At 41.8% G+C, this 15,663-nt stretch overlaps 1 protein-coding gene across 4 annotated transcripts in view; it reads left to right on the top strand.

Moving 5' to 3' along the window:
• Window positions 1–11,599, top strand: part of REPS2 (RALBP1 associated Eps domain containing 2) — a 238,353-nt gene extending 226,754 nt beyond the window's left edge. For all 4 annotated transcript variants that reach the window (XM_032329532.1, XM_032329534.1, XM_032329531.1 and 1 more), the window contains one exon: window positions 6,127–11,599. In XM_032329532.1, the coding sequence (XP_032185423.1) occupies window positions 6,127–6,195 (69 nt within the window). In that variant the 3' untranslated portion in view covers window positions 6,196–11,599. The remainder of the gene's footprint in view (window positions 1–6,126) is intronic.
• Window positions 11,600–15,663: the final 4,064 nt, after the last annotated feature.

The following is a 15,663-nucleotide window of genomic DNA, read 5'->3' on the forward strand; positions in this document are numbered from 1 at the left end:
CTTGCTACGATTCTGAGTGGATTTGTTTGAAACTACAGATCATATTAAGGAGGATGAAAATCTCAACTGTGTTGCATCTCCCAGTCTGCTAGTAGAGTACACTTTCTAATTATTTATGTCTTGTGAGATTTCTCTTACTAGTCTGAGTATACATGTATTACATGTGTCTTGCTAAATTTATTCCTAATTTTTCATGACACTATTGCAAATTGAATTGGTTTTTAAATTTTCATTGTCTCATTGAGCTGGTGAAGGTTATAGAATATAAGGTCAACACATAAAAACCAATCATATTCTTTCTGTAAGTAATGAACAACTGGTAATAGAAATATGAAAAACACTGCCATTACAGTATCTTACCACCCTCTTCCTCCAGATGAATTACTTGGGTATAAATTCATCCAAACACTTAGGTTGTGAACATTGAAAACAACTATAAAGTGCTGCTAAAAGAAATCCAAGACCTAAATAAATGGAGAGACACATTCACTTTTCGTGCATTGAAAGACTTAACATAGTAGTGATGTTATTTTTCTCTAAAGTGATCTATAGATTCACTACAATGCCAATTTCACAGTGCCAGCAGGCCTAGTAGGTATAGATCAGCTAATCTTACAATTTTTGTGTAAGGGCCAAGGAACTTGGATAGTTAAAACATTTGGAAAAGAAGAACCAAGTTGGAGGAATCACTTTAGTATCAGGCTTCAGTAATCAAAACAGTATGAGCTTGGGGGGAGGGATTGGTGTATAGATCAGTGGAGTAGGATAGAGGGTTGTGAAGGAGAGTGCATGAATATAGCCGTCCCGTCTTTGACAAAGATGCAACATCAACTCATTCAACCATTGTTTTTTAAGAATGGGTCTTCCATATGTGAAAAAAAAATGAACCTTGATCAAAACCTCAGTCTTATACAAAGATTAACTTGAAGTGGGTCATAGATGCAAACGTAAAACATAAAGGTATAAAACTTTTAGAAGAAAAGATTGGGAAAAATGCGCATGACCTGGTGTTAGAAATGATGCCAGAAGCATAACCTAGAACAGAAAAATTAAATTGTACTTCATCAAAATTAAAAATTTTGCTCTGCCTTAAATACTGTCAGGAGAATTAAGAGACAAGCTACAGAATGGGAAAAAATATTTGCAACTCACATATTTGACAAAGGACTTGTATCCAGATTATATAAAGAGCTCTCCAAACTTAAGAACTCTCAAAACTCCAAAAACTCAACTTAAAAATGGGCGAAGGACTTGAACAGACACTTCACCAGAGAGGATATAAGGATGGCAGATAAACATGTGAGAAGATACTCAGCATCATTAGCCATAGGGAAACGCAAATTAAAACTGTGATCGTGTACCACTACACACGCATTAGAATTGCTAAGACAGAAAATAATGACAACACCAAGTGCTGGCAACTGGGACTCTCATGCACTGATGGGACTGAAAAATGCTACCCCTCTCTGAAAAGTCATTTGACAGTTTCTTAGGAAGTTGTAGATACACTGACCATGTGACCCAGTAGTCCTACTCCTGGGTATCCATCAGTGAAATGAAACCTTGCGTTCAGTCAAAAATCCGTACGTGAATGTTCGTAACAGTTTTATGTGATGGCCAAAACCTGGAAACAGCCCAGCTGTGCTTCAAAGGATGAATAGGTTAAGTGTGGTTCATTCACACAACGAAATAGCACTCAGCAATAAAAGCAGTGATACACATAACTTGGACGAAACTCAAAGACGTTACACTGAGTGAGGCAAGCCAGGGTTGAAAGGTTTTATACTTTTTGATCCCTTTTATTTGACATTCTTAAAAAGAGAAAACTACAGTTCTGGGATACAGACTGGTAGTTGCCAGAGGTTGTGCATGAAGGTGAAGGTTTGTAGATCAGTGAGTTGTACCAGGGAGCTTTTTGGTTGTAGGAACTGTGACGTCCCCTCTTTGTGGTGGCGGTTATACAAATGCATACGTGTGTTGACATTTACAGAACTATGCACTAAAAAAGTCAGTCTTACCATATAATAGGTGATTTTTTAAAATGTCAAACTTCATTCTGTTTTATGAATCTTTGTAGGTAAACTTGTTTTTGTTTTGTGTTTTATTGTTTTTCTCCCCTCTTACTTTGCTTTGGTATAGATAATTTTCATATACTGTTCTCTCTTCTTGGTAAGCCCTTTTAATTTGGAAACCCATATTCTTCAGTTCTGAGGGTTTTCTTGGTTTTTATTATTGTTGTGTTTTCTCCATGTTTCTTCCTCACCCACCCACCCCCACTCCCCTGCCCATTTTCTCTGTTTTCGCTTGCTGATATTTTTCAGATGTTGAAACTCTTAGCTTGTTGGTTCTCTAATGTTTTCATATTTTCTCTCCTGTTTTCAGTCCTTCTTTATTTTTGTCTTTTTGTCCATTTCTGAAGACCTAGTTAATTTTAAGTTTTCAAACGGTTATTTAATAACCAAGAGTTCATTTTTTGTTCTCTGATTGTTTCTTTTTCAAGGTATCCTATTCTCATTTCTTTGTTGTAATATCTTTTATTACTGGTAGTATTTTTCTTCTTCCTGAAAACTTTTCTATTTTCCTGTTATGTATTTCTTATTAGATGTTTCCCTTCACTATCTGATGGTCCTTTGCTTATGTTTAGGAGAAGGATGCAGGTGCTCACTGGGCGGGCATAGCATGTTATGGGGCTTGTCAGCTTTGAGCTTCGGCCTCCAACGGTCTGGTTGGGCTGTATAGTTGGGGATCCTTTCAAGGCAGTATCATTGGTGCTTTCTTTTTAATCTGATAGAATTTCCAGAGAGATTTTTTTTTTCTTATCTCCTACATGGGGGGAAAGATCTGGCTCAGTGGAGAGAGAGGGCTGTGGGTCTCAGTATCTAGAATATTTATTTAATCTCCTTAGTTCCAGTCCAGTGTCTCATCCTCAACTGTATCTCTGTACTGCTAATCAAGAGGCTCTGTGTTTTACCTTTTCAAGGAATAACTCTTCAGTATTCTGTCCTAGTAGCAGGAAGAAGCTGGGGAACTAATTGCTTACGAAGCTAAACTTTGAGCCAACACACTCAGGCCATCCTCCTCCCCTCTTCCACTTCCACTTACGTAGGTATCTGGCGCTGCCAGCTTGACTCTTTCAGAGACTCTTCTCTGTAAAATCAGGTGGGTTCTTGTTTTGTCCCCAAGCTTAGCTTAGGTTTAGTTTTCTATACTTGATCTGTATGAGGGAAAATGTTCTAGCTCAAGTGATGCAGGACCCTTGAACAAAGGAGTATTTGGGTCACTTTATGGACAGACCCCACCATGCAGCAGCGTAACAACTGGTAGAATGCCCACATTTATTTTGCTTGGATTTGCTGAGTCATTTATTTAAGTCATCAGTTTGCCTTCCTGCTTGCAAATTATATTGGTATCACTCCTTCCCTTGTGTTTGTCTTGTTCTTTTGTGTTTGTGACTTTAAAAAACAACAACAATTTTTTTTCTGTTGTTTTAGTGGAGTTCTAGTTGGGACTGAGTATGCCGTGTATGTTCAGTTCTATCTTTCACCTGCAACTTCTGTCTATATTCTTTTGCTAGATGATACACAGTCTCAGCACTTTGACGATCACCCATAGTCTGGTGATCCTCAATTTCTGTCTCAAACTCTACTTCTCTTACCTCTGGTCTTTGGACATACAATTATAACTGCTTACTCGCCATTTCCTCTTAATGTATCTAATACACACCTCAGACATTTCATTCCCAACCGTTTCTTTGAAATGCCTATTTCTCATCTATTCTTGTTCTCGGTAGCACTTACTGACCACCCACTTGTGTAGATCCCAAATCACCTTCTTTCTTTCCTACATCTGTACTTGATCTGTATGAGGGAAATGGGACCTTCATCAGCAGGTCCCGTCCATTCTAAATTCAAAATATATCCAGAATTCATCCAGTTCTCTCCATCTTTGTGGCTGCTACCCTGATCAAAGTCATTTCTCACCTGGGTCCATGCAGTAACCCTGCAACTCCTCCCTGCCTGCACTCTTGCCCTGCTCTACAATCCACTGTCTACACAGTAGCCAGAGTGAACATTTTTATTTTTATTTTTATTTTTTAAATTAAGATTTTATTTATTTATTTGCCAGAGAGAAAGAGAGAGAGAGAGAGAGCACAGGCAGACAGAGTGGCAGGCAGAGGCAGAGGGAGAAGCAGCCTCCCTGCCGAGCAAGGAGCCCAAAGGGGACTCGATCCCAGGACGCTGGGATCATGACGTGAGCTGAAGGCAGCCGCTTAACCCACTGAGCCACCCAGGCGTCCCCAGAGTGAACATTTTTAATTAAAAAATTTTTTTATTGTGTTAGTCACCGTAAAATACATCATTAGGTTTTGATGCAGTGTTCCAAGATTCATTGTTTATGTATAACACCCAGTGCTCCAGGCAATCCATGCCCTCCTTAATACCCATCACTGGGCAAACCCAACCCTCCACCCCCACCCCTCTAAAGCCCTCAGTCTGTTTCTCAGAGTCTGCAGTCTCTCATGGTTTGTCTCCCCCTCCGATTTGTCCCAATTCACTTTTCCTTTACTTCTCCTAATGTCCTCCATTTTATTCCTTATGTTCCACAAGTGAAACCATATGATAATTGAATAGCAGCAATGGCCACAGTTGCCAAACTGTGGAAAGAGCCCACATGTCCAACAGACGAATGAATAAAGAAGATGTGGCCCATATATACAATGGAGTATTATGCCTCCATCAGAAAGGATGAATACCCAACTTTTGCATCAACAGGGATGGGACTGGAGGAGATTATGCTGAGTGAAACATTTTGAATTCCAAATTCAGCCACATCCATTCCCTGATTGAAAACCCACCAAGCTCTCCCCCTGTATTGTGAATGGCACCCACATTCCTGACTGTTTCCATAAGATCCTTGCCTAACTCTCAGACTTCAGCTCCTACCAGTGTCTTCCTGGCTCCTTCTCTGGTGACACAGGCCTTTCTGGTATCCAACACACCAAGCTTGTTCCCTCCCTTGGGGCTTTTGTAGTTGCCGTTTTGTCTCCCTGAATATCCTTCCCCCATGTCTTCATATGGCTCACCCCTCCATTCATTCTAATCTCTGCTCAGATAGCATCACCTCTGAGAAGCCTTCCCTGACTAGCTGCTCTACCTGTCTTCCGGATTCCTCTATTACCTCATCATATTTATCTCCTTTTGAAAGTATGTCATTCTTTATTGTCTTTCTCTAGCCATTTGAGTATAAAGCCTATGAGGGCATTGGTCTGATCGATTTTGTTCTTTGCTGGTACCATCACACCTAGAGCAGAATCTGGCTCATAGCAGACAGTTAATCAAAGACTCTTGGACAGCTGGGTAGGAGGGGGTGAATAAATGCCTTTTGAATTCTGGTGGGACGGTTAGCAAGCTGATTCTTCCTGGGCATCTCAGAATCGAGCCTTCCTAGAGTTCGTTCCCATCTTAACTGATCCTACTTCCAAATGTCTTTAACTGTCTCCCTGTCTTCCTACCAATAAGTTTCTTTTAGGACCGAAAGCTTAATTCCCAAAGAGCAGATGGCTGATCCTGTTTTTCTTTCTCCCTGCCTTTAGCCATGCAGTCACACCTTCAGCCGTATTTTGTGCAGGAGCCAAGATGGTATTTTGGCAGAGGGATGGCCAGTGCATTTGCTCATCCCTCAGATCGTCCAGGGTGTGGTACTGGACTAGAAATGAGAGATCGCAGCTAGAAATTGAGCTCTGCTGGCTCACCTCTCACTATTAGCATTCTGCTTTTGCTTTTCTGCTCTCTCCCAGTGTCTGTCTTTTGATTTTTAACATCGACTTCTGCCAGCCAGTGATCCTGTTAAAACCGCCAGTGAGATTGAGGCTGGGGTGGTGTCAGTCAGTTTCATTTCCTCATCTTCAGAGAGGAGCTGCGAGATGACAAATTGTGAAGCCGCCTCTGTCTAGTCACCAATTGTAAATCCAATGCCTTCTAGTCAGCTTGTCCTAGAGTCGTGTAGTAGTTCAGTGTTTGTGGGTTCACCTACAAGTGTCTTTTTAATATCTGATGAATTAGGGATGAACCCAGGAAATGACCCCTTTGCTTTTTTGTTTTCTTCTCTCTGTTTTGTACAAATCAGGAGGTTCATCAAGAACGGATTGCATTGGAAAATCAGTTGGAACAACTGCGTCCAGTCACTGTGTTGTAACCCCCAAGATTCAAGTAACAGTGGGTGACTTTTTCTGCCAAGATATTTCCTTTGAATATTTCAACCCAATTACTTGTCATAGAGATGTCCAAGACTGGGTGAAAAACTGCAAGCCGCGGAATATAATCCATATTTCCTTTTCTCTTGTACTTCACTTACACGTTTTACTCTGGTGGAAAAAATACAACTGATGATCACACTTGAAACTGTAATTTCAGTGGGATTTATCTCCCATTCTTAAGTACTTCCTCAAGTTGTTAGATGTTGCTCCTTACCAAAAACCAATCTTCTAGCAATTAAAAACAAGTAGAGCATTATTTATTTAAAGAATTTATGATTTGTATAAAACATCAATACCTTCAGGATGCTTGTTTTATTTTTGTATGTATATCAAATATAGTAGGTTGGTTTCCTGAATAATTGGGATTCCAACTGGCTAGTCTTTGGCATGATGATAATAAAAGTGAAAACTAAAACAAGAACATCAGATTTAGACAGGCACTGTGCCCTCTGCCACCATATGCCAAAAATTGCTTCTCTAGTGCCATTTTGACATTGTATCTAGCTATAAATAATACATAACTATTGTTTTCTGTTGAATGGCAGAGATTTATTGGGTCTTTGCACCTCTGTAAAGTGGAAGTTTTGTCAAAGATCTATTTACCTTGGCCCAGCTAGGCCATCAACTCATAGAACTCAGTCCTTTCATGTCAATTTTTGGGCAAGAGCAGTCTGCTTTAAGCGCCTCACCTGATCAAATTAAATAAATAGTTGTCAAATTTCTACTTTTATCCTGCATGGGATACCATGTCTGTGAATGCATGATTTTGGAGACCACACATCAGATGTGAAAGGCTGAAGAGACTGTTTGGACTGATCAATATTTGTTGCTTGAACCCAGGTACCCACCCTGGAGAAGAAGGGGAAATGGTGGTTACCAGCAATCCAACAACTCTGGTAGTTATTTTTGTCTTTGTTATTTTAACGCGGATTGTGATTGTATTGAGTATGAAGGAATAATGAAAGAAGACTGACCTTCACTCTGGATATACAACTGTTTGTTCTCTGTGAAGTGTACCTTGGGAAGTGATTGGTTTATGCACCGACTAGCAGAGCCCAGCTGTCTTCAGTGTATGTGATGTAAGACCGTGAGCTCAAATCACAGAAGCCAGTATGCTGTAGAAGTTTTGGTCACCCACTCCTCCTGAAAGCCCAAGGTGAAAGTGGGAAGTGAGTGACCCCACAGGGATCCAGGCACGCCCACTCTCACATCACTTTGAGAGACTGATTACAAGAAATGCTCTCTCTTGTGCATTTTGCTAATTTACCCATTCTTAGAGTAGAGGTGTGGGGTGTGCCTGGGGTCCTTTTTGAGGTGGTTTAGGATAAGGGATTAAGCCTTCGGTTGCCATAGAGTTGACAGCTTTTAGAATAAGGAGGTGTTTATTTAATGCTCCCTTATTTTATTTGCAAGCTTTATCAATAGCTTAATGGTAGAAGAGAAAGGCTCAAGCAGATGTTGTTTTCCCGAAGAAAAACAAATTGTTGATTCTCTTCTGTGCATATGAAAAGATTTTTGAATTGATTTGATTTTGAAAATCCCAGAGTTTGAACCGTTTCTCTAGTCCCCCTTTCCTTCCCTTTTGGTTGTTTTTTCTATCCCTTGGGAGGAGTTTGGAGTCATTTCAAATGCTTCCTAAGATTATGAATGGGCGGTACAGACTTTCGAGGTAACCTCTTTTCCCGTGTCCTGAGATCTAGGGGCTAAAGCTATTTTTATCAACAGTGTCCCTGCTGCAGACATTCCATAGCATGCTTAGCTTTTGTTACATTCCACTCAGGAAAGATCGTGTGCACTCTGTCTCCTCGTCTTCCATACCTATGCGCTCCCTCGAGATAGCACTGTGTGTCCAGTAAGGAGGCATACGAACTCAGGAATGTTAGTCTTTAGTATACATTTAAAAAAAATAGTGCTGTTTTTTTTCCCCCATCAAATCAGTGCCAGAGTGAGAGAAATTAGGAGGTGGGCTTTTGTTTAGCCGGCTTGGTTTTTGCTAAAGGAACAAACTCACATTGGATAATTCAAGTCCCATGAGTTGCATAGTCTCACCAATATTTTAAGATGAGCATTGCATTAAAGCATACATCAATGTCAATGACCTCTGACTGCACTTAGTGGTGACCACAGTGTACTAGTTGCTTAGAAGTGGATTTAAAACAAACAAATGCACACTATTATTACTACCTGACCAGTGCACTTCTTCCATGTCTCTGTTTTCTCAGAATGTGCACTTCTAATTTAGGATTATAACTCCTGTTAATGTTTCTGTGAGCCTTTGCTGTGGTGTATAGGAAGGCTGTGTTCTTGAAATCACCATTATACCTGTCTACAAAACTTCTCCAAAATTAGATCTGCTTGTTGGGTAGAATTCAATGGACACAATGTCGATGTTGCCCCCATCCGTGGGGGTTTAATAAGCTTGTTGTTCAGTGTTCTTCCTTCAGAGGGGTCCTGTCGTCCCAAGGATGAAAGCACAGTAGGAACTGATAGTGGGCTGATGGGGTGCCTCATTGTCTCTTGTAAGTGGTGTGTTGCTTTTGCCCTCTCCTTGTCCAGCAGACATGAAGCAAAACCGAGAGGTAGATATTTAGAATGGAGGTGCGTGTTGTAATCAAGGCAGACATTTGGACTTGCTTTAGTTGGAAAGACCTAACTGCTTCATGAATGTTGGAGAAGTGCTTTGGGCCTGATTGGGAGGGGAGACATCTTAGCTGGAAGCTAGGCCCATTTTACTCTCCTTGGAGAATAGGATGGCAGAGCTGAGAGGACTTGTACCTGTCTTCTGCAGTTTGCTTGTGGGGAAACCAAGGCCATCAGACACTACATTTTCTAGCCTAAGAATCTGTAGAAAGATAAGTAGTGGCAGAGTTGGAATGCCAGCTAATGCTACAGATTCTAAGTCCCATCCTCTAGCCTCTAGCAGTACTAAAAATAGACAAGAAGGCTTCCTTCTATTTACCATATTGAATTTTATTTACTTAGTAAGTCTTCAAGTATGAAAACATGTTTCAGTGAGTTTTAGATCTAGATATTTCTCTTGGATTGAAGCAAAAAATAAAATCTGAAGGGAAGAATATGATTGAACTGTTTGTTCTTCTGAACACCTCACCTTTCATGATGCAATAAATTACTCCCAAGTTTTTTGGCAGAACTTTTGACAGCTGTTGCTTTGAATGGATTCCATTCCTATATTCCTTATGGGAGTTTGTTTTTAAAATAGACTACTGCGATGGAAATGAACTCAATATGTAGTAAGTTACAGTTTTCTTCGATATGTCTTTAGTTATGTGGGTTGCAAATGTTCGATTTCAGCATATTTTAGGGGGGAGTAATCAAAAACATGCATTTTTCTTTGATTTCCTACCAGTGTCTGAACTGTCATAAAGCATTCTTCTCTTCATATGTGACTTGATTCTATAGTCTCTTTATAAATGATAATTTGTCTATTTCTTAAATGATCTCTCAACCATGGTAATAATAGAGGTGTTCTTGAAAGATCAATAAAAAATCATCTGGAATGGATGTTTTTCTTGCAATTAAGACAGGCATTTGCAAATATCTTCTTCTCAGCAGTAGTCGGAAAGATCTCAGTTACAGTATAACACCTTACAGCTAAAAAATTTTTTCAGCACAAACTACAATCACACCTCCTGACTAGACCTCACCAAAGGAATGTAATTTTGAAAGTATAAAAAAAGAATTCCAAACATCATAGCAACCAGATATTCCCGTATTATTGACTAAGACTTAGTAGTTCATGGTTTAAACATTTTGAACAAAATGTAATATCAGTTTGAAGAAGGAAAGTCTTTTTCTCCACTTGTTAAATAAATAGAACACCAGCGACTTCGGTTTCTCTTTCCAACTGGCTTATTCTGTTGCATTCTTTGAAAACTCTGATTTCGAAGGATCTCTTGAATTTACACTTTCGTGATGGGTGTTTTGTTATGTTCTTTTTTTTTGCATCCATGACTTAGCATGGTTCAAATTACTAGAAGAAGTGGGGATTTGGGTTTCTGGAGTTCTGAGGTGGCACCTCCCTTGTCAGCACGGGCCGAAGGCTACTGCCCACCAATGCCAACAGCTCGGTCACTGATGGCAACTGGCCTGTGAGTCTTAACTCTGCGAGCCACCCACTTTGCTTGTTTACAACAAGAAGTGCATCTGATTTTGTGACCCTCCCAAGAGGAACTGTAAGACCAGGCATGGAGGACCAGACTTGAAAAGTAGCACAGAGCCTAAGAGCTGCTGTCTCCCTCAGCAACAGGCGTTCAGAGGTTGCCTTACAGGTGTTCCCTGAAACAGCCAGTCTGTTGATGTGAACAGGATATGCCAAGTACACAGTTGCTTTTAGGCTTAGATAGTTAATTGTCTACATTTGCTAACCTACATGATGACAAAGTCAGGGTTTCAACTGAGAGGACTCGTCCTAGTTACAGAAGCCTTGCTCCATTCTTAACAATGGGAAAACCTTTATTTGTGTGTGTGTTTGATGAGTTCTCCTGTCTTGCTCTAAGCTAAGTTCATGGCTGTGGGAAGTTGGAGAAAATGGGTTTGAGACTCTGAAGACCAGAGGACAGGGACTTACAAGGGGGCTTGTATTGGAATTTGAGGGCTCTACTAGGGAAAGTCAGGGACCAGTTCCGTCCTACTTACGTACTCTGTTGGACAACAGGACTGGGTCCTAAATGTCCTTCACAAAGCTCTGCCCTCAGAACGGCGCAGTTGATGCAAGTACCCCATCATACGGCAATTGAATCGGCTGAGATTTGTTGTTTTTGTTTCATCTTAAGTCAACTTGTATGAGGACTTCACCTGTACCTATCTTGGGAACCGGGTGTACCTTTTTCTTTAGCACTGCCATTCTTTTTGTCTTCAGTGCAAATATGATGTTCAAGAAAGCCAGAGGCAAGAAGGGCCATTATAGTCTTCATTGCAGTGGGCCGGGAGAGAGAATGAGCTGATTGTCTAGTTTAATCTTGAGAATAAAAGTGTTTATTTTTTCACTACAGGTACATTGAACAGTAAAATGAATAACAGCAAAGTATATATTTGATGCCTTCTGTCTTTTCATAATGTGCTGACAAGTTGTGTTAATAGATTACTTAGCCAGAGTCTTACTCATTTGCTAGGCCTTAGGAACATTATGTATATTGATCTTCAACATAAATAAATATAGGGTAACCTGTATTTGGATTGTAACTTGTAGACTCTAACCTTACTGCCTCTTTTTCACATTTGTTGGAAAGTCTGTGAAGAACATAGGTTAAAAGTCTCCTACTTTGGGAAACGTACATGATGTGAAACTGGGGTGCTATGTTAAAAATAAATGTATGATAATAAGTGTGGCTCGTCTGGAGTCTTGGTGTTGATATGCTGCGGCCTGCATTTGTGTATTTCGTGGAGGTGCCATGGAAAAGAGTTGGAGGTCTTCCCAATTAAATCAAAGCCCGAGGTTTGATTATTTTTACCTCCTAGTGATCTGAGGTGGGCCCTTAAACATCTGTACATGGTAAACACTGGGCGATCATGGGAGATCATGCCTAACTCATAGTGCATTTTAAAGATCACTGAATTGAAAACTTGACTTAATGTGGGGTCCAGGTAATTTGCTTCACCTTGTCAGTGTTCTTTTTGTTCAAAACTGCTCCCATCATCATCTCTTCAGTTGGAGTGTAGGGATGAAGGGGGACGGATCAGGAAGAGTGGGCATGAGAGCCTAGCCAGGTAATCTGACCTGGCAGCTGGAGTTTCTTACTTTTAAAATTTGAATACTTTTAGGAGTCCACCAATCTCCTATCATATGGGGGTTTTATTCTGCTTGGGCTACACATGGGGTATTTCTAGTAACCTAGTAGTTCTGAATACCAAGTGAACTCTGGAAAAAATCATCTATGATCTGGCTCATAAGCTTGGGCACTGGAGATCACCTGGCCCTGATCTTTCCCAAGCACTGGTGAGGACCACTGTGCCGCTCACTTTGGACATACAAGAGACCTGAGATCCTCTAGCCCAGTGGTACCCAAAATGTGGTCCCTGGACCAGCAGTGTCAGCATCATTGGGGAACTTATCACTGAAGAACAGTGGGTCCGGGACTCTGGGAGTGGGCCTGGCAGCATTCAGGATGACAACCCCTCCATGGGATACTGATGTCCACTAATACTGAACTACTGCTCTATCTAACTTCATTTTACAGCCAAAGAAGCCGTGGCACAGAGAGGCAACATGGACTCACCTAGGTCGTGATCAGTTCATTGACAGCAAAGGATCAAAAGTTTCCCAGGGCAAACATTGTCCAGTGGCCAGTCATGAATTCATTCCCTCTCCTGACCCTTCCTCCACAGATACCTGCCGTGCCTCTGCTGTGCGTCAAGCACTGTGTCAGGAGCTCAAGGTGAGACCTACAATACAGGATCCCTGCCCTCGAGTTGCTCACAGACCCCTACGCTGGAACTGCAGTGCAGTGTGGGACAGTGACTAAGATGTATGAGGGTAGGCTGACTGCTGTAAGAAAGAACCCCAGGAGTAGAGTGGCTTGACCCAGTGGACGTGTATTTCTCACTACAGTACAGAGTGGATGTTCTTAGTTGCGCCATTTTCTTTGTGGTTACATGGGGATCCAGACTCCTTTCATGTGTGCTTTCATCTTCCTCTAGGGCTAGAGAGTTTTCTCTTTTTAGCCCATGTGTGGAGAAAAAAAAGATACTATGGGAAAGATACAATTTCTCTTCACAGAAATGCTGCACATCACTTCTTTGCATACTTCATTCCCAGAGCTCAGGTGACAACATGTGACTGTGACAGAGACTGGGAAATGTGGTCTAGCTGTCTGCTCAGGCGGGAAAAGTTGTAGTGAGCACATTGTCCACCAGGAGGCGCTGGGCCAGTGCGCTCCAAGAATGCGGGCTGTGCAGGTGGGACATCTGATTGGGACTGTGGGGATTCAGGAGAGCTTCGTGGAAGAGTCATAAAAAAGGGATAGGCATTAACTAAGAAAAAGAGAGTGCTCTGGGCAGAGGGAGCTGCGTACTTTAAGCCAAGGCAGTATAAGAACATGGAAAGCTTCTCTAGAAGGAGGAGTCAGAGGAGGGTGGAGGGGAGCACGTGGCAAGGGTGGGTACGGGGGCGCTGGATGTGAGGGCATGTCATGAGAAGACAGACAGCCTCCCGAAATTCTGGCCTCTTTCAAGATTTAAGCACAAATGCATGAAGTCACTTCATTAATATTCAAGGAGTGACTTGTGTTCTCTCGATTTTTATCTACCCCCTCAAAAGGAAATGCTTCACTGAAAGACTGTAAACCAGTGTTTGTGACATGAACCAAATCTGTTCATTGGATTTGTTACCCATCTCTGACATGTGTTTGTACAAAGGACCAACGCCCAGAACACAAGGGACTAAACCCTGCTAGGCAGGAGCTCCGTTGGATGACGGGAGGCATTTTCCATCCACAGTTCTTTCTTTTTGGGGGAGATAATGGGCACTCAGATGACCAAGAGGTGCAGGGATCATCTGTTCCTTTTCTCTTTCTTTTTTCTTTCTTTCTTTCTTTCTTTCTTTCTTTCTTTTTCAAGAAGGCTTAACAAAGTGCAGAAATGAAGACTTTGGAGATGAAGCTGAAATAACGATTTGTTTGGAACATGAGTTCTCATTTGAATTTATTTAATAATTATGAAAATCCCTGAGTCTGGGGGAGACGTGCTCCCAAGTATAGCATCTCTGTGGCATACTCCAACTTCAAAGAGTACTGCCATATTGTTTTTCAAATAGGTGTTTTGGAAGTGCAGGCATTGGTGTTGGCATGCCTAAGTGATTTTCTTACTGCATTTGTCTTTCGATCATAGAGTAAATATGTATATATAAATACATATATTTAATATTTATATAAGTAAATATATATATATATATACACACAAAAGTAACCACAGTAATTGTTTTGAATATAGGCCAACAGAATATTTGGGAGGGTGCATTTTAGCATTGGCCAGTGTCTAAACAAGTTTAGAACCACTAGCACATGGTGAAAATAAAAGACTGACTTGTGGTCAGTTTTATTACTGTTTTGGGTTTTTTTTTAAACTTTTTACAGAGAATGCACCCCAGTTTCTTGGACTTGGGGTGGACCACTCATGCCCTAGATAGACCACTGTGGAACAGAGTGCACGCCTCCACCCCTGGATTAGACTTACTCAAAGCAACAAAGCTGAAGGAAAGCCCAGGGGAAGAATGATAATGCTTGGGGAATGAAATAAAGGAAAGCTAAGAAAATTAAATACAGATACAGAGAATTGTGATGTAGGACCTTTGAAATGCAAATGAAATTGGCTTGAACCTCAACCCATGTGTGGTGAGAGCCTGCATCTCAGTCCTTCTGGAGGTTGTGAGAGGCAGAGGTAATGGTAGAGGAACTGATGTTTTTATCCTTGTCACCTCTGGCTCAAATATGTTTCCTAGGAATTAGTTTGATAGATGGACCATCTCTTTCCCTGCAGAATATCATTAACATGAGGGGTTTGTGTGTCTGTGTATGGAAGATGGGGCGGAGTGGGAAGGGGGCAGAATTTGTGGAATATAGTCCGTGTCCAGGGGACGTTGTTCACATTGAGTTCTGTGTGAAAGGTGCCCCTTGCCGGTTGTGCTGCGGCCGTTCACAGCTCTGAGCCTCACAGTGCACTGAGTGTTCCTGTCCCTCTTCATGGGTGTGTCATTCTGCTTCTGCTGGCAGAGGGAAGGTGGCAGGTGGGAACTGGGGAGGTCCTGCCAGTGTTTCTGTTCTAACTCAGTGCCCAGACCCCACTGCAGATCTCTTTTCTCCCCTTCCTGTTTCTCGGCTAGGTCTGGACCCATGGGTCTCAACTGGGTGCACTTCTGCCTCTGCCCCCCAGGGAACCTTTGGCAATATCCAGAAACGTTTTTGGTTGTCACACCTTGGGAGGGCTTCTGGGGGGTAGAAGACAGGGATGCTGCTGAATGTCCTACAGTGTGCCACATGACCCCCACCACAGAAAATGATCTGGCCCCACGTGTTGATAGTGGCCGTGTTGTGAAACATGCTCTAGGGAAGCCCCCGAGGCTTCATGTCACCTGAATTATGCAGAGCAATGTAGCCTCCCCGTCCCTGCCAGGGACAGCCCTTCACACGGTCAGAACGGAACAGAACCTACATGAACAGGTTCTGCTAAGTTAGTCCATTAATTTAAATACTCCCAGAGTTGGAACGGCAGTGTGAATTATTGAAGTGAGTCAGAGTAAAATGAGAAGGGGCGCTGGCTCATCCATCACAGTGGTAGGGTGCCATAGATGGGGACAGTGACGGATCAAAGCTTGCATACCCATCTATGAGGGCAAGTCTAGGTTATTGCCATACAGGCTCCTGTGTTGCTTGATTTCGGATTCCTTGAGAAAG

This window comes from Mustela erminea, chromosome X, assembly GCF_009829155.1.
Source record: "Mustela erminea isolate mMusErm1 chromosome X, mMusErm1.Pri, whole genome shotgun sequence".
Classification (NCBI taxonomy): Eukaryota; Metazoa; Chordata; class Mammalia; order Carnivora; family Mustelidae; genus Mustela; species Mustela erminea.